Source organism: Aptenodytes patagonicus, chromosome 7 (assembly GCF_965638725.1).
Source record: "Aptenodytes patagonicus chromosome 7, bAptPat1.pri.cur, whole genome shotgun sequence".
NCBI lineage: Eukaryota > Metazoa > Chordata > Aves > Sphenisciformes > Spheniscidae > Aptenodytes > Aptenodytes patagonicus.
Window position 1 is genome coordinate 35,676,179 of NC_134955.1, and position 27,487 is coordinate 35,703,665.

Below are 27,487 nucleotides of genomic sequence, written 5' to 3' on the forward strand. Positions count from 1 at the left end.
CAGAACAAGTGATGGCAGGACAATTCTTTCTAATTAAGAAAGCAATCTAGAATTTAAATACAGTGAGTAGTATTGTATAAAAGCATGAAAACACCTCTGGGTAGCAATTTTCTGTATCTCAATGTCAGAATCATTCCTAAGATGTGTGGCAAAGGCCTCCTTTACATCCGAAGCTAAGTGTTCTATTACAGTCTTTCAGTAGCAGATTATCCATTTCCCCTGCTAACTTAATCTATACTGCAAATAAGTACACAAATTTCATAGAAGCCTTCTCTAAATAAGGCACTCTTTCAACTATTTATAGCTTTGACAAAATGTATCCTCTCCTACAAAAAGATTCATGTCCAGGGGTCAGCTCATAATTGATTTTCAGAAGAAAGAGCATTTCAGAAGAGCATTTAGTAATTTTTAATAGTGAGATTAGAGGAGAGAAATTTTCTCCCATGTAATAAATTATTACAACTCCTGTGTTGAGAGGCTTTTGTTCCTCCGTTACTGGGAGTTCCAAATTTAAATTCAGCCACGTCAGGGAAGCCCTCTCTACTTTCAAGGACAAGTGTTTGCTGACCCCACAGAAAAATGTTTCAAGTTCGTACATGCTCCACTATTTATGAAACTACTATTCCTGAAAGAAGTATATAAATGTGCCATACCAGCTCAGTCTAAAGGTCCACACAACTCAGTATGTTGTTTCTGGTGTTGAGAAACAAATGCTTAGGGAATAAACATATGACATAGAGCATTTGTCCCCTGGTACACGCTTACTGCTTCTTGCCATCTTCAGTTCAGGAGCTTTGCTGACCTAGATGCTACATGCCGATCATCAGCTTTAACAGCCGTAGTAGGTCCATCAGTCTAATTCCTATTTTTTTAATCTATCATTTATACTCCAGGCTTCCACATGATGTTATATCAATTATGAAATATTCAGTCCTGCTACACTTGAACAAGTATGTACTTTTATTAATTTTAAACCTGCTGTCTGAATTTTTTCCTGTCACAATTTCTGATCCGTGAAAAACAGCGAATAATTGCCTCTGACTTTATTTTTTTTAATGCTATTCATTCTGTGTACTCCACCATACATTGTTTCTTGGTTAAAGTGAAAAGTTCTAGTCTATTTAATTTCTCCTTGTGTGGAAGCTGTTCCAAATCTCTGCTTAATCTTATGATCCATACCATACCCCTTTTAGAAGTTAATACAGTAGTCAAGACGTAAGCATATCCCAGGTTCATACAGTCATATAAAATAAAAACAACAGAACAGGTCTTCTGTTTTGTTCTTGATTTTTTTAGTAAGTCCTCATAAGTTATTTTCTTTTCTGAGAATATAGAAACACACTTAATACACTGCTGAGTATTAAGAGGACCTTCTCACCATCCACTGATGCAGGTTAACCTAAGATCAGCACTGGACCATCTCTCTCCTGTAGATACACACAATATTTTTCTTCCCAATATCTAGACACTATGAGAAGACAGCCCCTTTAAATACCCAGAAAAGATCTAGATATAAACAGTAACAAAGACTAGAGTCAGGAAGAATGAGGTCAGGTGAAGAGTCAGGTTAGCTGAGATTCGGATGAAGCCTGGAGGTGGCAAAATGGGCTTAGAAGAGGTTGTTTGAGCTCCTAGAGTCACAGATCCTCAGAGAGTGGAAAGCTGATGAAAATGGCAAACGCAACAGAAAAAGACCCCTCCAAAAGAACCCTGTAGATCAAGAAAGGCAAGATAAGATCACTAAGGTAAGACTAGAGAGTGCAACCAGAAGCTGTGGTGGATTTGGGTTGGATGAGAAGACAAAAAGCAAAGCCAGAAAGATGTACATCCTCAAGGAAATCCTTAGCATTATACATGAAGCTTTTAAAAAGATCTTGGTCTGTGATTTTAAAAAATGGACTATTGACCAGGAAGCTGGGCTGCTATGCCATTAAATTCAAAAGCAAATGATGGGCTGTAAAATTATACTCAACCAAATGAACGCTTTACATTCTGCTCCAATCTATTCTTATCAATTATTAGTGCAAATGATTACAGAAAAAAGTCTTCTGATATTTAACTCTGAGACTGTGACAGTACTTGGTACATACTCATTTTTCCTACTTCTTCTGTATAAAGTCATTTTGGTCTGATCCTGAAAATACCCAGACACACAGGAGTCTTGTCTATATTCCTTCCAAATGCAAAGGAAAAAAACACAACGGTAATATTACTCTTATGTGCACTGGGTCTGGCTGGGATGGAGCTGACTTTCTTCACAGCAGCTGGTATGTTGCTGTGTTTTGGAGTTGTGACTAAAACAGCGTTGGTAACACACCAATATTTTAACCATGGCTGAACAGTGCTTGCACAGCATGAAGGCCTTTTCCCCCTCTGCCACGCCAGCGAGTAGCTGGGGGTGGGCAAAAAGTTGGGAGGGGACACAGCCAGCACTGCTGACACAAACTGACCAAAGAGAGATTCCATATCGTGATGTCACGCTCAGCAATAAAAGCTCAAGGAAAGAAGGAGGAAGGGGGGGGTAACGTTAGTGGTTGTGGCGTCTGTCTTTCCAAGTGACCCTTCTGTGTGCTGAGGCCTGGCTAACACCTGCCCGCTGATGAGAAGTAGTGAATTACTTCTTTGTATTAAGGCTCTTTCTTGCACTATTGGAGAATGGTATTAAGAAGAAGGTATTAAGACAAAGGGATTTAAAAATTGCAACAGGAAAAATAAAAAATTGGTATGAATACTAAGTGACAAGCATAGTGGATACTTTTAAAATCAAAGTTTAAAAACATACACAGAAACAACTTTTAATCAGATTTGTGAAACTGTCTAGATTGAAACTTGATCAACATTTTCCAACCTGTGTCCTATGCATTTCTTTTCAGACATCAGATAGTAAACATAGTAAAACAGAGCAAAAAGGACACAGCTTTTCTTTAGAACCTTTTTGAAAATATTTTCTAGCATTTTCATTTATAAATGAAAGTTTAAGTACATCTAATAAAAATAACATAAACTTTAACCCTGAAAATGAAGGATCTAGTAAATCTCCATAATCAATGATGTTTCTTATTCCAAAAATCATCATATATCCATTTATAACTGTTAGTTTCAGAACAAGCCAGAGAAAACAAACATTTCTTTAGACAGCTCCATAAAAGAGTGCGTTTCAAAAGCATTAAATTTAAAACTTCCTAATAACAAGGAGGATCCCCGGTTACAGATCCCATAAGTAAAGTTCCCTAAACACATTTAGATAGAGGTTCCTGGCTAACAAACTTCAAGCAGTGCATCCCTGCACCACAGAGAAGTACTAGAACTAATTCTGAAGCTAGTACTAGAACTGAAAAGCCAGACGGAGCACCCAAGCTGCAGCTGCCATGCGAAGGAACAACCCTTTCCCCTCAGCAACGCTCATCAACCCAGACACAGCGCTGGGGCTGCACAGCCTCCAGTTCCAGACCAACTTTTTCAGTTACTTGATTAGCTCGTAAGTTTCTTAATTGCAGGCTACTGCAGGGCTGTTGGACTGGTTGGACTATGGAAAAGCCAAGCAGGGAAACTGGCCTGAGCAGAAACCTTGGCCACTTAAGGTAAGCATGTTTTAATTATCTTGAAGGGAGGGTAAATACATTTTTTTCAGGCACATCCAAACTCTGCTTGCAGTTGAAGCAGATAAAGGCTTGTCTCACTCATTCCTGCAGACCGATCAGAAACCATCAGGATAGCATGAGACCAATTCTATTTATATCAACTTTAAGAAGTGCTTATTAGACTAGACTCATCATCATCAATTACTTTAGGTACGTGTCAGATCTTTGGAGTTTGCCAAGTACAACTTTTTCATTAGATGCCGTACTTAAAATAGGCTGCACTTCTATTACACCTCAGTATTACTCCTCTGCATAACAGAGTACTCTGGGCTACCATAGTGAGTCCTCCAGCAGTCCTGACAAAGATCACCTGGTGAAATCACTTGATGCTTACAGATGAGCTCACTAACAGGAGACGAGAGGCAAGAGAAGTATTTTTGTAAGCCAGGCCTATTAGGGAAAACGTGTTAATACAGTCAAATAATGGACAAACAACTGAGCATGAACTCCACTAGAATGCTGCTGCAAAACAAGATAACAATGGACAGGATTACAGAAGAAATGTTTCCTCTCTATGCTGCATTACTGAGACCGGCAGTTAAATAAAAGAAACAGGCATGACATTCATATATTATAACAGGCACTGAAAAACTAGAAAGGCTGCACAAAGGGGAGAGGGAGAGAACTGGTAGCATCATAACGTGGGATTTGTAACCTTCAGCAAGACAGAACATGCTACTGTTTTTCAAATGATGAGCAAAACCCAGAAAGAATGAACTACAATACTTTTGGTAATCCTCAACAACTGCTAGACAGGTTCCTTCAAGTGAAGATAGACACTGAAATTTTACATCCACTGACTTAATATTGCATTTATCAGATCTTCAATCCTACAGCAGAGCTTGTGTCCTCAGTAAGATAAAAAAAATCAGAGCTCCTCAAGAATTCCTTCATTGTCTTCAGTCCTTAAGATTAAGTGACAAATTCTAAAGCTCTCACAACTACTTCCCAGAAAAAGTATCTAGCTCCTCATTCTAAGGTTGTAAAACACAACAAGGCAGTGACAAAGGTGACTTCTGCCAGACTTTTATCTCCTGCCATGGACAAATGGAATTCAAAGTTCATCCAGGAGTTTCTAACACAGACCTTTTAAACTTGCGGATTATTACCATTTTGGTTGTCTTTCTAATACAATTACATGGAGGGTAAATAACATTTTCTTCTCACAACTTTTTAAAAAAAAAAGCTTCTGTAGTACATAGGTATTAAAACAACTGCCGATCTCCTGTCAAGTTACCTGTTCTTACCTTTTAGATTTATCTACCCTCTCTTAATTGAAGTCAGCTAATCTGAAAGAGATACGAAACACAGTTTAGATGCGATGTGATTTTGCCTAGAAAGAAGGAAGTTATTCAGAATCTCTTGGATCTTGTTCATCTCAAAGAAGCTCTGAAGATGTTTCCAAAACAAATGCATATCAGTGATTAAGTGCAGCTGCAGCTACTGAATTGCACAGAAAGATTAAAAGCATCCTCCTTTCTGTCTAGACACGTATTTAACAAACTTTATGTCTATATACAGGCTAGAGCTGAAAGGAACGTCTTATAAAGTGACACTAAGAGCTAAAACTTGGGAATGTCTACACATAGAACTTCTGCTTAAAGTAGGTGGAGGAATACCTAACCCTCTAATGATCTGATGGTTCATGCTTCAGAGGTGTATTTAAATAACTTACAGTTAGAAGAAATTCAGTAGTAAAGAACCTAGGAGGAGTTTCAGAATTCAATATGGCTATCACCTATCTAACCCATTTCTCTTGTAAGCACGGATTGGTTATTGAGGGTGGAGAAGGAGGGGAAGAAAGAGTGTAGCATTCAGCCTGCTCCCGAGCAAGGAGTCAAATGAATTGATCAATTTTCTATCTTTCCTTGAGCACCAGCTTAAGAAATTTTGCCTTGCTACAGAGCCTCAAAGATGTCCCCACAAAAGCAGGACTTTGTTAGCATCTTAAGCTGTTCCATTGCATTTTACCTCAGCTGAACAGTCTGAAGAACATCTGCACCACCATCTAAGAACCACCAGCCTAGTTCCTCCAGTTACACCTGCTGCCTGCAGCTCCACTGTTTAGGACCATTCATGGAAACACACCTATAGTCTTCTCATGTAGATAAATCTCCCCTGTAGAACGCAAAACTTTAAATACCTTTTATGTGTTACTGGAATGGTAGGCAGGGCTGGAGTGGGTGCATCATCTAAACCAAATCATAGGCTTTGAATATTCATAGCCACATTAAGTTACTTATATAGTAATCAAAATAAGTTCCATCTGGTTTTTGGTCATATTAACTACGCTGATGCCAAACTGCCAGAATGCATACCTTTGTCACAGAGGAAAAGAAAAAGGGAGGGGGGGAGGGTTTGCTCTTCCAGCCCTCTACACTTGCACAGGATCAAATACACATAGACTAATCTGCAGAGCTCTCCCCGACATTCTTAGAAATAGATTCCAGTTTCTTTATCACACTGACATTTAGAATTTTTTCCAACTATCCAAACAATCTCATCTGCTATAAATTGAACTAATTCTTCCTCATCAGCCAAAAAGAACAATCCCTTTGATAATCTTTTATATACTGTAGGCGACTCATACTTCCTCTCTTCCGCTGTGTTTCCTAAATTAAGTAACACCTGTCATGCATTGCACTTTCTAACCGCCTTCTCCTCTTGCCATTCTCCTACACACCTCTACATCTTTAAGTTTTGTGTCCAAAACTGGACACTGTATACAGCAGAGACATCACAGGGCTCTGAGCAACCTGATCTAGTTGAAGATGTCCCTGCTCATTGCAGGAGGGTTGGACTAGATGACCTTTAAAGGTCCCTTCCAACCCAAACCATTCTATGATTCTATGATCAGCTGCAATGAATAAAGAACAGCAGTTAACTCTCAAACCACCTTTTCAGTTGAACTTCTAATCAACTTTTTGTTCAAATTCAACTTTTCTGTAATTAACTACCAAATGAGATTTAATTGTAAAGTTGTTGCATGCTTCCTTCTCCCACAGTCAGTAACTCCTCACTTTATGTTTATTTGATATGCTTGTTTTTTTCTTAAGCAGCTCTTCTATTTTCATTGACAGTCAAACACACACAAATAGAAAGACGTGATCAAACTCCTGATTTATTTATTACTCATGTTGAGAGAACTGAAAGCAGATCAAGTTTACAGAGTCCAAACTGCTCCAGCTGGGAAACTGGGGAAAAAAAGACTACCCTGACAATTAGGCACACGATATAAATCAGACACTAATCAAAAAACCCTGCAATACTGTCTTTATAGAGTTTCATTTCAATGTAAAGACACACTTTCAACCCTCCAGAAAAAGCCTTCTGCAATAACAAAAGAGAAGTTGTCTGTGATGGAGCTAGGAGTGGCAAACAACAAGGGAGATGCCAACGTAGCTTAGAAAACTGTATGAAGCAGCTAAGTCTCACAAGAAATGGACACCATTCAAAACGCATTTTATATGATGTATCAAACCATCCTAATCTAAAACCACTTAAACTTTTTTTAATACTATCCTTTTGGTGTATTACACTGTATTTCTACCTCTGCTATTAACCCATCATCTGCTAGTAATGTGAACTCTGTGAACTGTTAAAAGTATACACTGATTATCTGTTTATATGCTAATGAACCTAAATCTCTTGCACTGTCTTTGTTAAAACTATTTTATTGGTGTCATACATTACAAAGGCACTGCAAACCTTTAGAGTGACGGAGCCATTCACAGAGGAAGCACCAGAATTTTTAATGTAAATCTGATCTTGGTATCTGATAATAGATTAGAAAGAAAATAGGCAGTTCGTCTACAGTCAGAGCGAATGAGCACCAAAGAAGTCCTAAACCCTAAATATTAAACTGGTAAGAGAATGAACCAAATGTTATTTTGCTATTTCAGTTATCATTATAGGTGAAAATCTTAGCCAAGTACTCTGAAGATTTTAATTAAACTTTATTCTTCTTTCAATAAAGGTTAAACCATCTCTTTGACTGGCACTCTCATACTTCGGCCCCATGCTGTCCTTTGCATTTCTCTTTGCATAATAAAGAATTCAGTTGCCATGGGACCTTAGAGTCACCTGCAAAAGGCTGGGCTGAACAACATAGCCTTGGATCATTTCTTCATTTTGGAGATTCACTCACACTATTACACATTTTACAAGAACTCTTAACAGGCACTCAGTTGTAAAACTGCAAGAATATAAATTTGGAAAGACAAAACAAAGTCTATACATTCCTATCATTAGGCAGGAAGAAGCAGACTTTTCTTGCACTATAATCTGTCATACAATAGAAGTGTCATGAACAGTCCTTGAGACCTAACAGATGCTTTGAGACTTTATTCAATCTTTCAAAGTGATAAAAATGGCTACATTGCAGTCACGCTTCTTATGCTATAAGCAACAGAAATCCATTCATTTATTTTGCAGATTACAATGATTTATTACAATCTTCACATAAGTTATGGTCAGGGAAGAAAGCTAGAAGATTTCATCACTTTTGGTAAACAGCAAGGAAAATGATCATTCTACAACAAAGGCAATTTATCCTTTCTGAAAGTAAGCTCCAGAGGTGCAAAACCAAAACTATGTGTAGCACATAAGCATACCTGCAGCTCAAAACCCACATACAATTCTCAAAAAACCCCCAAGAAAACCACCAAACACCCCAAAACACTCAAAAGGCAAATTTTGGTTGAAAATTAAGACCTTCGAAATAGCCTTGACTTCAACACTTAGACAATAATTACTAAAAATTCACCTATTGCATTCATTCTGTGACTCTCAAGCAACAATTATACTTGTCCCCTGTACCTCTATAATTTCAGAAGTATTAATTATCAAATATTACATACATTATGTCAAAATTTCCCAAGAATGCATGCATATATGTCATTTACCTGTAGCAACATGACAAAATAAATTCTGCATCTACTTCATTACTAAGACTGCCCTGTAACTGAAATAAGATATCAAATATACCTTACTTTCCACTACTTCCCAACTAATACTGAAAAACGTGCTCTGCCAGTGTAAAGGCTCATCATGTTAGGACCCACTGTGGAATGTACTATCATTCGTGTTAAAAAGATGTGAATTTTTCCCCTCTTTCCCTTCCCTCATAACAAATGGTACACTTGTGCACACTAGCAAGAAAATTTTCAGCTAGTACTAAAGTTAACTGAAGAGAAGGAAAAAAACCCAAACCCAAAACAAACCACAAAAAGGTTTGATATAATTTCAAGTCTGGCTCGGAGCTCATGAGATTGAATTTTATTTTAGAGGAAAATACAACACCGAGATGAAGACCATTAGTCCTGCCATGAGGTAAAAATTAGATCATCTGCCCATATGCTTGAATTAAAACAGGTAGTAGCGGAAGAAATAAATACCAGCTGTATGAAATCAGGTACAAAGAAAAAAGATACTACATGTTAAGATAACTGACGATAACATAATTATCCAGTAATCTCCTAATTTATATGCAGCTCCTCCTTAAACAAAGAGGGGCGACATTGTGCATACAACTCCTCCATAGAAATACCAGCATGCACAATCTGTTACCTCTGATGACTGCTCTTGTACCCTTTACTGTATGCGCTCACTGGATGTTACTTCATGAACAGAAGTAGGTAAAAAACAATGCAGTTTTAATAGTATTTGTCTGTATTAAAGACTAACAACTTAGCAAGCATATTACCACTAAAGCACTAAGTGTACTTCATTATACTACTACTTTATATAATTACAAAACTACTCACAAGGATATAATGAAGAAGCTTTTCTTTGCTTAGCAATAAGAGCCAGATACTCACAAAGAAGGGTCTTGGACCAGATCTTTAAGGTTTATCCCACTACGATCCTCGGCAAGGTTCCTGAAGCAACTGTCACTCACTAAAAAAAATAGAAATAAAATTAAAACAAAACAAAACAAAACCAGGAAAACAAAAGAGGTGGAAATTTAAGAACAGAACGCAGTTCTTTTGATTAACTAGAAACGCGTTTTGTTGGGTGTAATTTGAACATTTATATATAAAGTCTGATTTTCAGTGAGGTTTCACCTAATTTAAAGATAAGTCAACCCAACGGAAAGTGATAAACACTGTATCACAGACTACGCAGAAACAATCGGTTTCAGCTGGTGTCCTTACTACTTCTCCACCTGTGGCTACAGGAAGTCTCAAACACAAACACTGGATGCGCAAGTTTACACAGATATCCATACATTTAACAGCAGAGTCTTTAATCACGCACCGGTCAGTATTCTTTACCTAATCAGAAACAGTGAGAGTTGCTATGTATTTAAGTTCACAGTTGGTCATGGGTTAGCAAAGTTGTTTAATATGAGCAATAGCCAAAAGAATTAAGAGCAAAAATTTATTCAAACAGCTTATAATTAACTTATAAAGTGCATGTAAAGCAGCTAGTTACTGTAATAATTGAAATTATAGCACAGTAAATTTCACAGAAGTTTAAAAGAGTACTAGTGTGCTTTCTTTTTCTTCACAACGTTTAAAAAAACAAAACCAAAAACAAACCAAAAACAAAACGTGATTTAAACCTGAAACTCCAAATCCGTTCTCTTGGCTAATTCTCTCAGCACATGTACCCCATTCCCACAGGTGGGCTCATTTCTCTTAAACAATGTCACAGTCAGTTTGAGAGGTGGGGAAAAAAGTAGTGGCACAAATGCTTTTAAAAAATCAGCATCAGTTCAAAGGAATTACAGTTATTTCTGACTACAGCAAACTTTCTGAAGGACACAGAGGTTGTCATACAGCAAAATCAGTGTAAGGACCAATTTGCCAGAAAGAGCAAGGTAATTTGCCAGATAGAAGGGAGCTTATGAAGAAATGCATTCCTGCTCATCTTCTGCAACAGAACACAGCCTCGCATTTGGTGAAAGGGGATGTGTTTAAAATCATGTGCAAAAACAAGTGTTCCTATTTCTTTCTCTCTAAATGCAAGATACTCTTTTAAATTTACATCTGTAAGTATTCATGTGCATCACCAGCATCGAAAAAATGCAAAGCATTCCCAAAATATGTTATTTTCACAGATTACAATACATACTGTGACAGACCTACCTAACACACTACAAAACTGCAAAACGTTTCTACTAGTACCCCTTGTTGCCAATGCATCTCACGAGCATGAAACCTGTTAATCTGCTGGGAAAGACAAGTATGGAAGAAGTGGTCCCAGAAGAAGGGGCTGGGGTAGCTGATAGAACAGGTACTGACCCCGGCTATCACACAAAGCCCGACAGCTAACAGTATGTGACAATAACAGCAGTATTTGTCAAATGTAGATAACATTAAGAAGTTTACCCACTTTGCACCTCAACACTGTAATTACCAGTTGATATCCTAAGCTTCTCTTATCTACCATCTCTGAAAACACTACCTAACAGTTGCTCGTGGCACGCTATCCCTGAAAGCCAGGTGGTATATCACAAGGAGCCTCTTGTCTTTGAGGTAATTATCATGGATCTTCAGTTTAAACAGCAGCTACTTGTGCTAACAAAGTCCAGAACTCCTGGCTTGCTTGTTCCTCCAGAGACAATTTCATCAACGTCTCAATACTAAACTGAAATTTAACTGTACTGAGTTCACAAGAGCTACCTACCTTGCCAGGGGAAATGCACCTTGAACACCCTGGGACTTCAGAAATCTTTCACTTCCATGCACATCTATTGCACTGAACCCAAGGCCCTTGAATTTACAAAGTCTCTAACTCCTGAGCTAAAGGAGCAATTCCAAGATCAGTAGACTTGCAAACAACCTACACTCTAGATTTTAAAAAAATCCCAGCTATTTGCCTCTTGTCAAGTTTGCCAACAAAACAGTAAACAGAACATTTTACCTACTGTCTTGTCATAAATCCTACACTAGTGATGTATTGACTTATTTCCTATGCCAACACTATACATCATGAATAAAAATGGTCAATAATGTTTCTTCACTACTGACAAATCAAACATTTCTTAAGTATTAAATATTTAATCTAATTATGCTGTATTTTTTCTACTGTCTTCTCCAATGTCCTCATCGAAAGTAATTGCAATTATAATTGAAGAAACTATTGCGACTGTTCTAAAACTTTTTAAAAGGGAAAATTAAAAATAACAACATAAAATTATTTTAGCAGTATAACTGGCCATTATTTGTCTGTATAACTCGCCATTATTTGTCTGTATAACTCATGAAGTTTATTAAACAAAATGTGTTTGAAATAAATGTTTAAAATGAAAGCCCAGATTTGCCAGAGACTGTCTTTGTCTTACTTGTCTCAACATAACTCTAATATCATAATACCTTTTTTATGAATGAAGTTGAAAACTGCAAACCTTCCCTCTAGTTAGCAGAGCTGGGCAATACAAGCTTTTGCTAAAAAGACTAACTCAACATCAGTCAAGTATCTACAAACTTTGAAAAAGCTATCAACCTCATCTCCCCCCCCCCCCTTTTTTTTTTTTCGTTATAGGAGAGTCAGAACATTGGGAAGCTGCAAAATTTGGAAGCAAGCCTCTTCTTAGGTTACTGTTCTAGCCCAAATCAGAAAACATAGATGCCTCAGATAAATGTGAAAAATTTCACACACAGTTTTAACACCCAAGAATTCCAACAGTAGTTAATATTCACCAAAATAAAATTTCTGAAAACTAACATTTGACCATAATTGCCAATTAAATTACTAGCATTGATAGCAACAGGAGAGCTTCCAGTGAGAGGAAATAATTCAGTGGAATGGGCTGGAATAAGACCTCTTATAGGAAGACTTCGGCATACTTTACTGACCTGCATACAAGCATAGCCATGCTCCCTCACACCCTTGCAAACTCTAGTCCAGGAAAGAAAACAAACGTTCGGCAGTAAACACGGGGTGGAAGCAATCAAGCAAAGTAGGTACTACATTTCTCACGGCTTAGAAAACCATAAATCAACACTGCATGTATTTTAAAAAAATGGTATACTCTGATTGAAATGCAAGCTATTTATTTTAAACAGGACATAGGGTGAAACTATGTTTGATGGTATGGCAGAAAGATCAGGATGATCAATGGTGCTTTACCGTTTGAGGGAAGAAAAGGCAGAAGAAAACTGCATCACAGCCACAAATTGTACTATATTCACAAAGGCCATGCCTAACTTCCTGTCTTTAAAGCACAACCAAGGGAGACTTTTGCCTAGGACATCTGTATGAACACACTCCCCACGTAGGATTTTATTGTCTTGTTTCAAATTTTTTTTTTTTTTTAAAATGACCCAAAAGTTTATAAAAGCTAGTATTTTAAGCAGTGTTGAGTGCATGGTTTATGGAGAGATACAGAATTGTTAGCTGCTCCCCTCTACATATACACCAAGTGGCTGAGCCTCTGATCTGTATTACACCCCCCACATATACATCCTTATAGACAAGGAGAATCACAACAAAAAAATCTTCCTAAAACGCATTTGCTCCATGGAGTATTGTACACACAATAACAGTCTATAAGGTACTAGAAATGTTTTTTAAGAAGTAAAATATTGGCACAAATATCACAGGCATAGACTGAACCCACTCCTACTGTTACACGTATCAACAGTGAAGAGGTTTTAGCAATAGCTCCAATTCTCCCAACATCGTCCTACTTTCAGCTCCTAGTTTCTATTACTGATGTTCTTTTTCTGACCCCTGTCTAGTCTTATGCCTAGGAAGTAACAGAGATGGGAGGCCAATAAGGGAATATAGTTCTCACCTGTCAATTACACAGCATACAAAAATTCCATATGAAAGGGTTAAAATCAGCATTCACACTGTAATGTGCAAACATCCAGTTTACAACAGTTGCGAAGCCTTCCCACTTGGCATTTGTGAACTTCTAAATCTGTCCACATGATTTTTTTTCTTTGCTTTCTTTAACAGTTTTAAATGAGACCATACTGAAGTAAAATGGATTATTAGCCTGTTGATTTCCAAAAATGAGAAGCAGAAGAGAAGTTCTTCAACTCTGAAGGTAAACTAGTATTTTCTTCAAGTGGAGGCAGGATATACTCTGTTGTGAACTTCATCCTTTTGGGTTTTTTTTAATGTCCTACGACTTGAAAACAATATAGCCCTTTAAAACTGTCACTTAATCTCTTATCCCACACAGTGTATTCCCAGCAAACAAAAGCCCTCTTTAGATCAAAGCACTTCCAATTCTACAGCTGTTAATGGTCATTTTCATATCATATGCTTTAGAAAAAAATGCAATCATTACCCTCAAAAAATGAAGGGCTATCTATAGTTTGGCAAAGAAAATGAGTAATAATGTTTACCTCCCCAATATCAAAATATGCAATTCCAGAAAACTGTAAACTACTATCACCTGCCAGATTTCCCTCTTGGTTCTCAGAGTTCAGAACTGATTTTAGACTAGTTGTCGTTACCTGTTGATAAAAACCATCCTGGTAACAAAAATGCTACGCTCAGAAAGACAGTCATTGATAACTGTGATGCACTATTACTTCAAAAATACATGGACTACTACAACATTGAACAGTATGCACTGAACTATAAGATACCAATTTCTTACATTTTTGCCTTTTAGTCTTAACATCTCCTAAGTTCAGTTCTTTTTCTCAAGACTTCTTCATCTGTCTGTAGTATTTTTGGCACACTTTCCAGAGCAGATCTCTCTCCCTTACCCCTCTTTTTATAGGATCATTTATATGTCTAGGTTTTTATACCAGATTCATTCAGCAGCTGATAAATACAAAAAAATATTTAATACACTTGGGATGTTCTGGAAAGAACTCATCTGGCATAGCATTGTATTCTAGTCTGGTTTTGCTTGCAGTAAAGCATTATGCAGAAGTCTCATTTCAGATTCAGGTGGTTCTGTTCCACGCAGTGCATGCCAACGTGGCAGGATTCGAGTATTTTGTTTTTATAGGCCCAACCTTATATACACTGTAGCAAGCACCCACTTTTACCAATTGTAATTGTATATATTGTTGACTTCCAGACATAACAAACACTGCTAAGGAGGCTTAGCTTTTAGGATATAAGAAGGTAACAATTTTTTCTCAGACCTCAAAACATCTCTCTTCAAAAGCCTATTCTCCTGCAGACACAGAATTCCTGTCCTATAGGCATACTTTAAAAGAAGGCAAAGGAATTGGCTAGTACCAGAATGTAAAGATTGATTCTCTATTAAAATGGTTTTAAGGTATTTTGCCTGTCCCATGAACAGTAACATCAGAGATAAATATCCTGCCTCTTTTCTCTGCTGTTGCTGTATTTCTCAAGTGACTGCATGTCAACCAGAAAACACACATAAAACAGATGGCATATTACAGAAATCTTGTAGCATCTTCACCAGATCTATTACAGAAGACAGCAAATTAATTGTGTGAAGAGCACTTACACTATTTGCATATCTGCACACAAATTTCTCTGACGTATTTACAGAATAAAAAGAACTACTAGTCTGCATGCAAACTGCAAATGTTTATAACTGCTAAGAAAATATGTTGTCTGTGACTAGCAGAAATAATGCAGGTTGGTTTCCTAAGAACTTGTGATCTTTGTTCCCTAAATACCATTCGCTAACACCATAATAAATCCAGATTCCCTGTGATACCCACACAAGGAAGAGAGCTAAAGCTAATACAAAGCCATGCATGTGAAAGCACCAGTCAATACCAATCTGCCTTCTCCTCAGCGGGGGTAATAATCTGAGTCTCCTCTTTGCCTGGCTGTTAATTTTCACTTAATTTATGGAAAACAGTATCCTTAGAAATTCTCTTTTTGTTACATTGCAGTTACTTTTCTATTATCCTGTTAACAGGATAATTAAATAAATAACAGGATTCTATTATCCTGTTAACCTGTGTTAAACAGGTTTAAAAGGGGGGGACCTGAAAGACCAATGGAAAGACTGAAGGACAACATTGTCTATCTTTTGATCGTGTAAGCCTTGTTTTCCCTAGGCAGATAATCTAAAAACCATTTTCAAAATTGCAAGGCATCGATGCACACCAAATTTCAAGTTTCCTTCCCTTTTCATTTCTATTTTAAACTTCATTCTGCTAAAAAATGGACATAAGAGAATGAAATCATAAAACGGCAACACTTTCAGTCTTAACCCACAACTATTTAACAACAAAAGTAGTTGCAGCACCTTAACATAGTTACTAATAGGTAGGTTGTGCAGTGTCTGGGCAAGCATGTCACAGTGGAAACAATTTTTAAAATTGAGTTAAAGCACAGTGGTATTTACAGCACACAAATAAACAGCACTCAAAGATTTGCTTAGGTGTGAGCAAGGTCAGGCGACAGAAAACATACCGTGCGCTCCACAGGTATTTTTTTATATATATATATATATATATATATATGTGCGCTCCACATATTCTGACCTGAAAGCTATGCAGAAAAAGGTAACAAAACACTTTATTTAAATGGGGCATTAAAAGAACTAAAATAGCCACATGAAGAAAGGAGTCTCTCTTTTATATGGATTGTATTTTTTCAAGCGTAAAACTCATTAAATTAGTGAAAAATAAGACTAACAAGTTCAAAACATTGTGCTGGTGAAATTAAGATGTTCAGGATATGCAGTATCAGAGATGGTTAACACTTTTCATATAAGTCCAGATGCAAATGATTTTTTTACCCCACGAGAACATAGAATTGCATTCCAAAAATAAGCAGGGCCTTTTTAAGTCAGTGTTGTATCCTTTCCATTTACATAACAACTTAATTTCTACTGCCAAAGAACATATCATGAACAGCAACCGTTTCAGAAAAGTGAAAGTAGCTGAGAAGGTCCTGATCACATCACTGTTTGAGCTCATTTTCCCTTTTACCTTTGAAAAGCTTGTCATTAGAAATACAGAGGCCAAGGTGCAACAGTTTGAAACAAGTTACAGAATGTATCCACTGGCGGGAATTTTCATTGTAAGAAGTAATGGGAAAATCTGGTAAGAAAACAAAGGAAGATGAAGGCTGCTTCTGCAAGCTATTAGATGAAGCCTGCAGATCAAAGAAAGCACACTGTTGAGATTAACCTTTTTGAAGTAAAAGAGCAAACCAGTAACTTCAACTTACTTAATAAAATTTATTTTCATTGGGCATTCAGAACTAGTCATAGTATCAAGACTAGCTGTAGTTTCAATTCATGCATTATAATTCACTCCCAAATATAAATTCCTAGCAGACAAAAGCAAGAACACATTTATTTTATTCCAGTTATTTCAATTCACCAAAATCCCGTAAGTTGCCTCTTTCTCACCCACCCAGCAACAGTGGTCTTGTGCTTTCTCTGCCACATCAGCAACCACCAGTAGAATGTATTTGTCCCTATTTTCTCTGACCAGGTAAAGGTTGACACAGCAGACAACCTACCAACCACAATGTCATAGATTTTAAAGACACGATGGCCGTGATTAGTTTGACTCCCTGTATACATGTGCCCCTCACACCTGATGAATGTTTCTGTCATCTGCTTTGTTTTTCACATAGTTTTTGTCATATACTAAAATACAGGGAAATTCTAACTATATGTTTTCAAGACAACAAAATTTAACATCCACCTTTAAGAAAGTCCCATAGCAATCTCTTCAAACTGCGCTTTACTGTATCTCGGAGCAGCAGAAGTCTTCTCTCCCTTTCCCTTCAGATGAAGTGCTACAAAGTGCCAGAACGGTGTCCTCAAAGATTGACAAAGAAGTACTACTACAAAAAAGGAGCTAATCTACTGGAAAAACAGGAGAAGAGAAAGGTTCAGGTGACCTAGTGAAAAATGTGTGATCATAAACCAGAAATAGAATTCAGACATGTGAATCGATGATTTTTTCCAGAAAACACAGGGAAGCAGTAATGCCACCTGTAAGCCAGATGCAAAGGAGGACTATTGCAATGATAAAGAAAAGACAGACATCTTAAGAGGAGGTGAAAAGAGCTTTCTTGATTAGCTTAGCAAAAAGAAAACATTAGATGGTTGCTGCTGGTGTGTTTATATTAATACACCAGCAAAATAAACATCAGAGGGAGAAGAGATAAAGAATAGTGTTGCACAAGAAAATAACTGTGAGAAAATCATAAGAAATAGGGAGCAAATTTTCCAAGAGCTAGACGGCTGAAACCTCACAAATAATCCTTCCGTAAGAACAGTGCGGGCAAGGAAGGTGCACAGGCTGGTTCTGGGCAGATTTAAGAATAGATTAAATGACACAGGAATTGTTCTTGAACACAGGAGGCCTTCTGTGCCACAGTTGCTAATGCTGTAAAATTTATGTTAGAACTTCTCTGAAGGCTATGAACTTCTAAATCCTCCCAAGGTTTCTCACATTTTCTAACAGCAATTACATGAGCCATTTTTTCTATGTATCCATTAGTCTAGTGGGTTATGCTTCTTTCAAATTATTTATCATTTAAATTTTACAATATTTGTGTGGCCTTAGGCTACAAATTCTGTACTGGGTTTTAATCTAATATTCCAACAAGCTTGAGTTTCGACTCGATCACACTGTCAGTGTGATCACTGCAGTGATCAGGTGAACTTCAGAAGAAAAACATCAAACCATTAAAGACATTCAAATCTTTGGAGATGTAGCATTATCAATACTTCTAATTGTTTGTACCTGATAAAAAAATTAAATCCCTTGAAGCTACGAATACTAAATGCTTGATGGAATGTTTCCTTTGGACTCTTGTTACTTTTCATTGGAAATAAATAAGTTTGTGGTTTGTTTTGTTTTTTTCCCAACAAGTATTTCCAATAAGAAGTTTCTGTTGCACCTCCTTTCACTTTAAAACTGTAAAAAATTCTAGGATGGGAAGCAAAAGGATAGAAGGTAAGCACATCTAAGAGAAGGGAAGAGAACAGTTAAAACAACAACAAAAAAATCTAAGTACTTTTGAAGAGTAATACCTCCTTTTAAACTTCTCTGAAACTATTAGTTCTATCACAGGTTAGAACTGCTGTACTTACAGAAGTTGCCGAGAACCATTCTTTTAAAGGGCAGTCTTTACAAGGAGGTCTTGATTTTCAGCTTTGCTTATTTCTTTAGGGGATGTCTGAGAGTTTTTTCCATTACTCTAAAAAAATATATTCTTATCCCTAATCTTAGTTTTCTTGTATTTTATTTAGTTCAGGAAAAGAACATGTTTAGTTTCTTAGCTAACAACATCTGAAACAATTCATAGCATCCTATACAGGCCCAGTTTAACAGCTTACATGGATTCTTGGTTGCAATGTACACTCATCAAGTCTACAATCAATCTCAGCTAGATGCACTTTTAAATATGACAAAGTATGCCTATGCTAGATGCTAACACCTTTCACGTCTTATCTGCCAGCTTGATTAAGAAACACAAGCATCACAAGAAAAACTATACTCCACTTTCCTAATGACACATTCTATCTATAAACACTGCATTTCTTATGTAAACCCCTCCAGTGACCTCTCCATTCCATCTGTCCCCAAAACACAAACATCTTGTCATGGACTTGTGAGCCCAGGTTTGCATGATCAATTAATGACAGGATTTAAGAAACTACACTTCACGTTATGGCATGCATCGCAACACCCCTCTTTGCATTGCTGCACAGCTAAATACATACAGACCTGCTGATACTTAGATAATCCTCCAGGACCAACCCACAAGCCCCAGGGCCTCAGCGTCCTGTCTTCCCTCTGCTCATGTCTCACACAGCCCCAGGCACCAGAAATCAGGTAACTTGTCATCCTCAAGGAACTTGAGGTATTTTCTGCATAGTTCAACATAGTCTGCCAAACTCTGATAAAAGAAACCACCTCAAAAACACATAGTAAAAAAGGACAGGGAAAAAAAGCTACTTTGTTTGGTGTTATTCAGGTGATTGTCCAGCACCCGAAGTACCTAAAACTCCGTCATAGCAGAAGGCGACAACTCCAAACTTGAGGACTCCCCTAGTCATCATATCTATGGTTTGAGAAGATGCCTTCTCTAAATCCAGACCTACAACCACGCACTACGGGACTTCCAAGGAAGGACAGTATGAATTTTACATTACAGGAAGGGGCAAGGGAAACACAAAGACAAGGCATGGAGCTGGAAGAGATCCAGGATCAGACCACAAAGCCAGATGTCTTACTGAATATTTTGGTTTCACCTTCTGAGTTCAAGTGAAAGCAAATAAAGCTCATCCACAGTACTGGACCAGGGGAGTGACACAAACTGAGATTAACAGAAATGAGGAGGAAGCAGAGCTGGTAATACCAAATGTGTTAATGAGCTAATAACACTGCAGAAATCCCAGTGACAACCAAGTGCAACTGCAGCCTGAATGAAGAGTGTTAAATCATATGCAGCTGTAAGATTTCAAAGACTGAAGGTGTAATCATAGCAAAATAATGCCAGTCAGCACATAAACCAGGACATAAATATGTACGGTGGACAAACAACTCCACTATAGGCAAGGACTTGAAGAAAAAGACATTCCCTCCTTTACTTTCTAGGCAAAATTAGCACATGGAGTCAGTCTGGTGTACCTGCCCCTTTTGGTTTGCGGGCCTAACAAATCACCTGGGACAGAAAGACCTCCTGTAAGCAATTACACAATAACAACTTATTTAGCACAGCTCTATATGGAAAGCTCTGAACTGAGGCCCTGCAAGCACCATACTGAGCTACAAAAGGCATTATTTTCTTCTGGTAGCAGAGATGATGAAAAGATGTTGAGATTAAAATTCAGTTGTAGCTATCTACTTTATTGGGTATAAGGATGTCCATTCATGCGAAAGGAATCTTTAAACTATTCTCTTTAATCATTAGAAGATTAAACAAATCACTGTAATTTAATAATGTAAAATGAGAATATGAGTTAAAAATAAAGTTTAATAAAAATATTCATATATTTAGTATGAATACATTACCATCTAGACAGTATTGAACTATTTTACATTAACTACTTTTCCCTAAATCTAGTTTTTATGAAGCAAATTATATCCATATGTTTACAATTTTCAATTCACTAAATGGGAATTCTTGATAGTTTATGGCAAAACTCTTTATGGAAGTGGGAAAAACAGCATTAGCAAAAGTGCCTGCACTGAACCTTAAAAATAGGACAATACCTCTTTGTCCAAAACATAAGTATTTTCTTTAGATATCTTTTTCATACTAGTACTCTTAAGCCTCCTTAAAACAAGTGGTAGTACAAAATACACTGTTTCAAAGCAGAAACACTTTAAGGCGAAATTTTCAACTCTAACTAGAAAAAAACAAAAACAACAGCAGAAGTGGTCAAGAAAAACAAAGCACATTAAGATAAATCCTACAGCTTGTTTAAAAAGCAACTACCACCATATAATTTTCTGTTTACAACCAACTTTCCATTACCAAAATTAAAAGAATACCTCGGATAATGGAGGAAAAAACCTCCATGGACAGTTATTACTGAGCATGCAGTGTAACACACCAAATGACACAGCCTATTTGGGTTCACTGGGTTCAACCCAGGCTGTCGCACACTGTTTCTGGTATGTCTTACTTGCCCAGATGCAGCACTGCACACAGACTTATTTAATCTATTTGGCAAGAGCTCAGTTTGAACTAATGAGCCCTGCTAAATCCATACCATAAGGCAGAGACACCCCATTAGCACCACCAGTGCCAGCCTGGATACAGCAGGACTAGCACTGAGGCACATATATTAAATCCTGATGAACCTTCACTGACTTTATACACTCTAATACCACTATATAAGCTGAGGTCAGGAAACACCAAGGCAGATACACCTAAGCTAACTTTACATGGTGCCAACTAGCCATGGCAGGGTTTATTAGCTCAGATTTGCAGTGGTGTAAAGGCATCTAAAGTACTCTCAAGCTCTTGGAAGAAATATAGTCACACTCACACAAAGCTGATCTAGTCACACTGTTTCAGATTTTTGCTGGCTTCCCAGGGCTCCACAATTATCACAAGCGGCGGGAAGCTGTGTTTCTTCACAATGATCTCTAAATGTACCACGGGTCTTTCCAGAACACTGAGCTGCCATTCTGGAACAGGTAAGAGATCCAGCTACATCCGCCCCTGAACAACTGCTGATATCAAATCCTACAGGGGAAAGTGCAGGTTCTAAAAACCAGAATTTTCAAACGAAGAATTCAAAGAAACAAAGATTTATTCCTTACCCCCAGTCTCTAACTCAAAGAAAATGAAAGATTTTTAACTTTTTCCCAATGTTTTGTTTATTCTAACTTTACATGTATAAACTGTACCTATTCTGTACAGCTCTGGAGCTGACCATTTTTCAGTGAATTGGTTCCTAGATCTGACGTTGACTCCTTCATCCCATTATTCATTTATTTCCACGTGCCTGTTCCTAATGGTTATGAATAAATTTTGAAAATGTGTGTATTGCGTCTGGCTGAGACGGAGTTAATTTTCCCCATAGCAGCCCTCATAGTGCTGTGCTTTGTATTGGTAGCTAGAAAGGTGTTGATAACACAACAGTGTTTTGGCTACCGCTGAGCAGTGCTTGCACAGCATCAAGGCTGTCTCTCCAACATTCCCCCCTGACCAGTAGGCTGGGGGTGGGCAAGATCTTGGGAGGGCATATAGCCAGGACAGCTGACCCAAACTGGCCAAAGGGATATTCCATACCATATGATGTCTGCTCCATCTGCTCAGCAATAAGAGCTAAAGAGAAAGGAGGGGGAGAGCATTCATTATTACAATGTTTGTCTTCCAAAGCAACCACTATGTGTACTGAAGCCCTACTTCCTGGGAAGTGGCTGGACATCGCCTGCTGATGGGAAGTAGAGAATACATCTTCTGTTTTCCTTTGCTTGCACACGCCGCCTTTGCTTTTGCTTTATTAAACTGCCTTTATCTTGACCCATGAGGTTTTTTCCATCTTATTTTCTCCCCCCATCCCCCCCTCCATCCTGCTGAGGAGAGGAGTGATAATACAGCTTGGTGGGCACCTGGCATCCAGCCAAGGTCAACCCACCACAATGTGAACCAATATCTCTTGTCATTTCTTGCAACTGGAAGGATCCTGAAAAAGCTTTAAATCGTTGGAACTGAGCCATTTATCTCAGTGAGCTGTGAGAAACCTGAAAATCAGTTAAGAAGCAAAGTGTTTATAGCTTTACCGCTCATCACTCACTCATTCAACTAATTATTAAAATTACCTTCTCAAATTATTCCAGAGTACTAGAAGTCATGCTTCATATACCACTTGAAACATATGCTCCACCAAAACTGACATACAGAAAATAAAAATATGGACACTAAAAAAAATGCTAAGAAATTATAACAGGAGTAAGCTTTACAATTGTGGACCTTTGTTTATGTTTACTTACTGAGTTGCAACATTCAAGACTCTTTATGGAGTCTTGATTGCAAGTCCTTGATTTTGGGTCCTGATTACAGGGTGAAAATACAAGGGTTATTTCAGTTTACTGTCCATTCCCCTTCTGGAATCTTGCTATGCTCTTACAATCAGATATTTTAAAACAACAATTTTAACTGACAAATCATGAATTGCATAAAAAATATTTTATTAGTTTAAAATTTGCTTACTTTAATTGTAGGTCTTCAGCCCAGTGTGTGAGACAGTAAATATGAGTGCTTTGTAGCCCTGTACAACCCTCATCTGACAAGAGCCCAGAGAGCTCTAGTCCAGTATTTCCTCCTACAAATGTTCCTCTGTGCGTTTAAGCATGTTCACTCCTAACTTTCTATTTGTACTGTATTCTTTTTGAGCTACTGTGTTTTAGCCATGCTCAAAATTATAGAATATAACATATTAGTGTTATATTAATAATATATATAGAATATAAACAAAGTTCCTGTTGACGGAGCCTGCAGAGACAGTATTTCCTGGCAATCGCAGACCTCTCCTGCGTGACTCACGGGGTCTCTGCCTGCTGGCATCCTACGGCACTTGACATTACAGGCTCTGACATACATTCTCAGGCTGTGTATGTGTGTGACTGTCTCAGGAAGGCTAAATAGGTTACAATTCATAGTCTGGGCTCATTTCTTGCCACTCTTATAGCCCTATCAAGAACAACATGTTCTTGTGGCCCTCCTGAAACTTCAAGTCATATATGTATAATGGTTTTCCTTATTTGCTCTGAGTCCTCCCTGCTTGATCAACGACAATGAGGAGGAGGAGGATGAGAATGATAGGATTATTGTTGTTATTATTTACTGCACCATTAGTGATCCTTATGGTTCACAAATGGCCAACAAAAATGGATGCAAATGGTATTTGCCATTGAAAAGTTTGATGTCTCTTCTGTCATTACAGAATGACTTTTGTTCTTACTGAAGCCTTTGAGCTATAGCATTTTAAACCAGCCATTTGAAGATTATAAAAATGGGAATGGATACCAATATTATTTTAATTAGGAAAGAAGGAAACACTTCTCTGCCAAACTTTTCTTTTCTTTTTTACAGTGTATTCTGAGATCTGCAATATTAATAAATTCCCTTTAAAAGGGCTGTTGAGTGGATGGGAAACTGAATGCATCACATAATTTACTAGTTCGTTCTGGAATTCCTCTCCTTGAAGTGAGTACTCATTAAAAAAAAAGGTCTTAGAATTTATGTGTATGCATGGTATGCATGTTTGGTACGCAGATTTCCTTAATTCCACTATTGAATTCTGTGTATTTACGGAAGTATATTAAGAAATTATAACAGATATTGTGAATCAGTTGTGCTGAATTTTTGCGAATTACTCTCATTCTCTTCTCATTCATCAAGTGGCAGTTAATACTTCTCATCGTTGGGGAAAAATATTTTTTTTTTTATTGTTGACTGCAGAAATCCTAAAATAGTGATTACACCTCACATTTATAAATAAATCTTTATTTAACTTTTTCCACAAAATATTGACTTTTCCAAAGAAAGACCTTTGTATTCTATCCTTTTTTTCTTTAAATTTGTATTATACACATTCACCTCAATTATATATATAAATTGTGTATATATATGTATAAATTTTATATATGTAAGTATATAAAATATATGTTGTGTTTTTACATATCCATAAATATTATAGATAGATAAATATAAAAATTTGTTTTGGTCAAATACTGGAAAAGCTTGCCCAGCAAGGTTGTGGACTCTCCATCTTTGGTGGTGGTCAACACTCTGGAGGTCTCCCTGAACAAGCTGATCTTATTAGACTTGCTTTGTGCAGGGGACTGGCCTAGTTGACCTTCACAGCTCCCCTTCCAACCTAAATTATTATGTGATTCTATAAAAAGGCTTCTGTTTCATATTTTAAAATTTTACTTACTGTGGTTTTAACATAAAAACTTGGCTTCCAAAACAGAGAAAAGAAGGTCATTAACATTAGCTGCCATTAACATCAGTAGCCTCTAGTTACATTTTCCAAGAGAAGCAGCAAGCTGAAAACTCATATGAATGTCCTATTAAAATAATTTGTAAGACCTGCTTTCATTTAGAACTGCCAGCAGAAGCACTGCCTTCCTTTCGGGGTTGCTGTTTTTAGGCAACCATCACATTTCATAGTACTGTAGTGTCACAAACTAAGCAGGAAGGCCTACAGAATGAAAATATGGAAATATTGCCAGATGTTAAAAACAGGTGAATGGTAAACTGCCACATAAATCAAGATTCTATAAATAGCAGTGCTTTTATCAGAATACATAAGAAAACATCCTTAACATACTTTGCCGCAAATGGGATGCTATAACATTATTTTCTGAAGCATCTTAGTCAGTAAATCTATTTAAAATAATTACTGATCAAAAACTCTTGTATAGAGCGACAGAAAATTCAGCATTGTTGAGAATTCTCTAATGACTGGATTGCTCAGCTTTTAACTTTTAAACACAAAGATATTTTCATTTTTCAGAATTTTCTACTGAAAAAGTAGTTGGGGATCTTGATAATAAAGTGACTGAACTCTTCTCTTGAACACTCCTTGTTTATTATGCAAGCTTTTTTTTTTCCCTCCATTTTGTATAGACTACTGCATTTTCTCCATTACGTTTTAAGCATTTCAAAAACATCTATGGAGAGAAATGAAACTGGTATATAAGAATTTAATTTGAGGCTTCTCATTTCCCATTACCCCTGGCTTGGAGGTCCTGTCTTCAGTCTGCCTGTTCAGTTTTGTGTCCTGCCCTTGTGGCAAGAACAAACAAACATCAGCACAGGCAGGGCAAAGACACTGCTCAGAGGGGCACAGAGGGGCCCAGCTATAAAATACTCTCCTCTGAAAAGGCAGTCAGGCTGGGAAATGTTTTAAAGGAGTATCTAAACTCCTCCTGCACAGCAGGTCATACACCCTTTTGCTATTCCTTAGCTTGCAAAGATGTTAAAATATTTGAAATTATTTTTGTTGTGAAGAAATGGCACTTTGTGGCATTGCTGTTTAATTTGCTTACATTTTACCAGGCAGAAAGATAGCATTTCTGTTCCTCACAGTGCAGAACAGTTTTAAATGCATCAACACATCATAGTCAGCTGTTAACCATGCCACGATGAGGGCTTTTTCGCTACAAAAACAATGATGTCAACAACAAAGATGTGCACTGTATCACTTTATTATCTATATTTTGATGTGTTTTGTGTTTTCTGCTGAAGCCTATTTGCAACACCCTAAACCGTAAGGGGGGTTAGGGTTTCCCTGCTCTCGAAGTCAGTAAGGCACAGATAGCTAACCAGTAGGGCCATCGGCTGATACATGTAGCATGTGTGATGAAGCACCAAAGAGAGACAGCACTGCACTGAGAATGCACGAGTGTCTAGAATCAAAAAGGATGATGAAAGATACTGGGGATTGAGAGGGTGATGGGCTATAACCATCTCAGCTGAGCTGTCCCTCCTTCCTCACCAGTAAAACCTTTATTTGCTTTAACTGTGCAAAAGCACACAGAAAATGTATCAATTCTGGAGTTTACAGATTCATAAAAATATTACCATGGTGGCTCACGCTGGTGACATATCTAGGCAATACCCTGTTTCCAGCAGTAGATTGTGCAAGACAATGGAGAAAAAGGTGCAGGATGAGGCTTTAAAATAACCTGCCCCATGTGAAAGCTGCATCTCCGTTTCTACTAGTTAAATATTATCCTAATTGAAGCATTTTTAAGTCTTCTGATACCTTCTTAGAATCAGCTACAAGATTTTAAGATTTCAGAGTTGCATACAAATACCAAAGCTCTCTTCAAATTTTGCTAGATTCCAGAATATCCCTGCGGAGGAACTGCCTCACTGCTCTACAGGCCACCTCACACGCGACTATCTCATGGTGCCGCTCCACAGATGGACTAGCACAGAATAAGGGAGTCCTGGCATCTGAGGGACACAGGTCAGGGAACAGAGAAGCTGGACAAGATGACCTCCAGATGTCCCTTCTAACCTCGGCCTTTCTGTGATTCTGTGAGCAGCATCAGCTGCTACCAGTTATTCTGGCTGACACAGTTTTTAGGACATGTGCTTATATACAAGATGCTGCTCATTAGTTCTCAATACCCACATTTTGAATGGATTCATGAGAGCCAACAGACAGCTCTGCAGAATTTCTGTAATGCAGTTATGCTTACGAGCAACTAAATTCTTCCTCCTTTCCCATTTTCTCTTGAAAGGTTTGTAATCTGAACAACTTCATAGTTCTTCCCCAAATTAGCTCTTACCTGTTCTGGCACGGAAGGTCTATGAAATCCCATCTAACCAGATAAGCTGGCATTACAACTGAGAGGGGGAAAAAAGGAAAGAAAAAAACCTATACATTTAAATGGCAGTGGTGCAGAATACTGCTTTTTGTCTTTCCATGAAATGCTGGGCTAAATTTGGGCTTTCTTCTCTAGTCTTGAGGAATACAGGTTTGAGGA

The 27,487-nt window shown here is 37.6% G+C and overlaps 1 protein-coding gene across 22 annotated transcripts in view; it reads right to left on the reverse strand.

Moving 5' to 3' along the window:
* The window catches only part of GPHN (gephyrin), a 301,882-nt gene that overhangs the window by 195,396 nt on the left and 78,999 nt on the right, over window positions 1-27,487 (reverse strand). For all 22 annotated transcript variants that reach the window (XM_076344877.1, XM_076344875.1, XM_076344873.1 and 19 more), the window contains exon 2: window positions 9,461-9,539. In XM_076344877.1, the coding sequence (XP_076200992.1) occupies window positions 9,461-9,539 (79 nt within the window). The remainder of the gene's footprint in view (window positions 1-9,460; window positions 9,540-27,487) is intronic.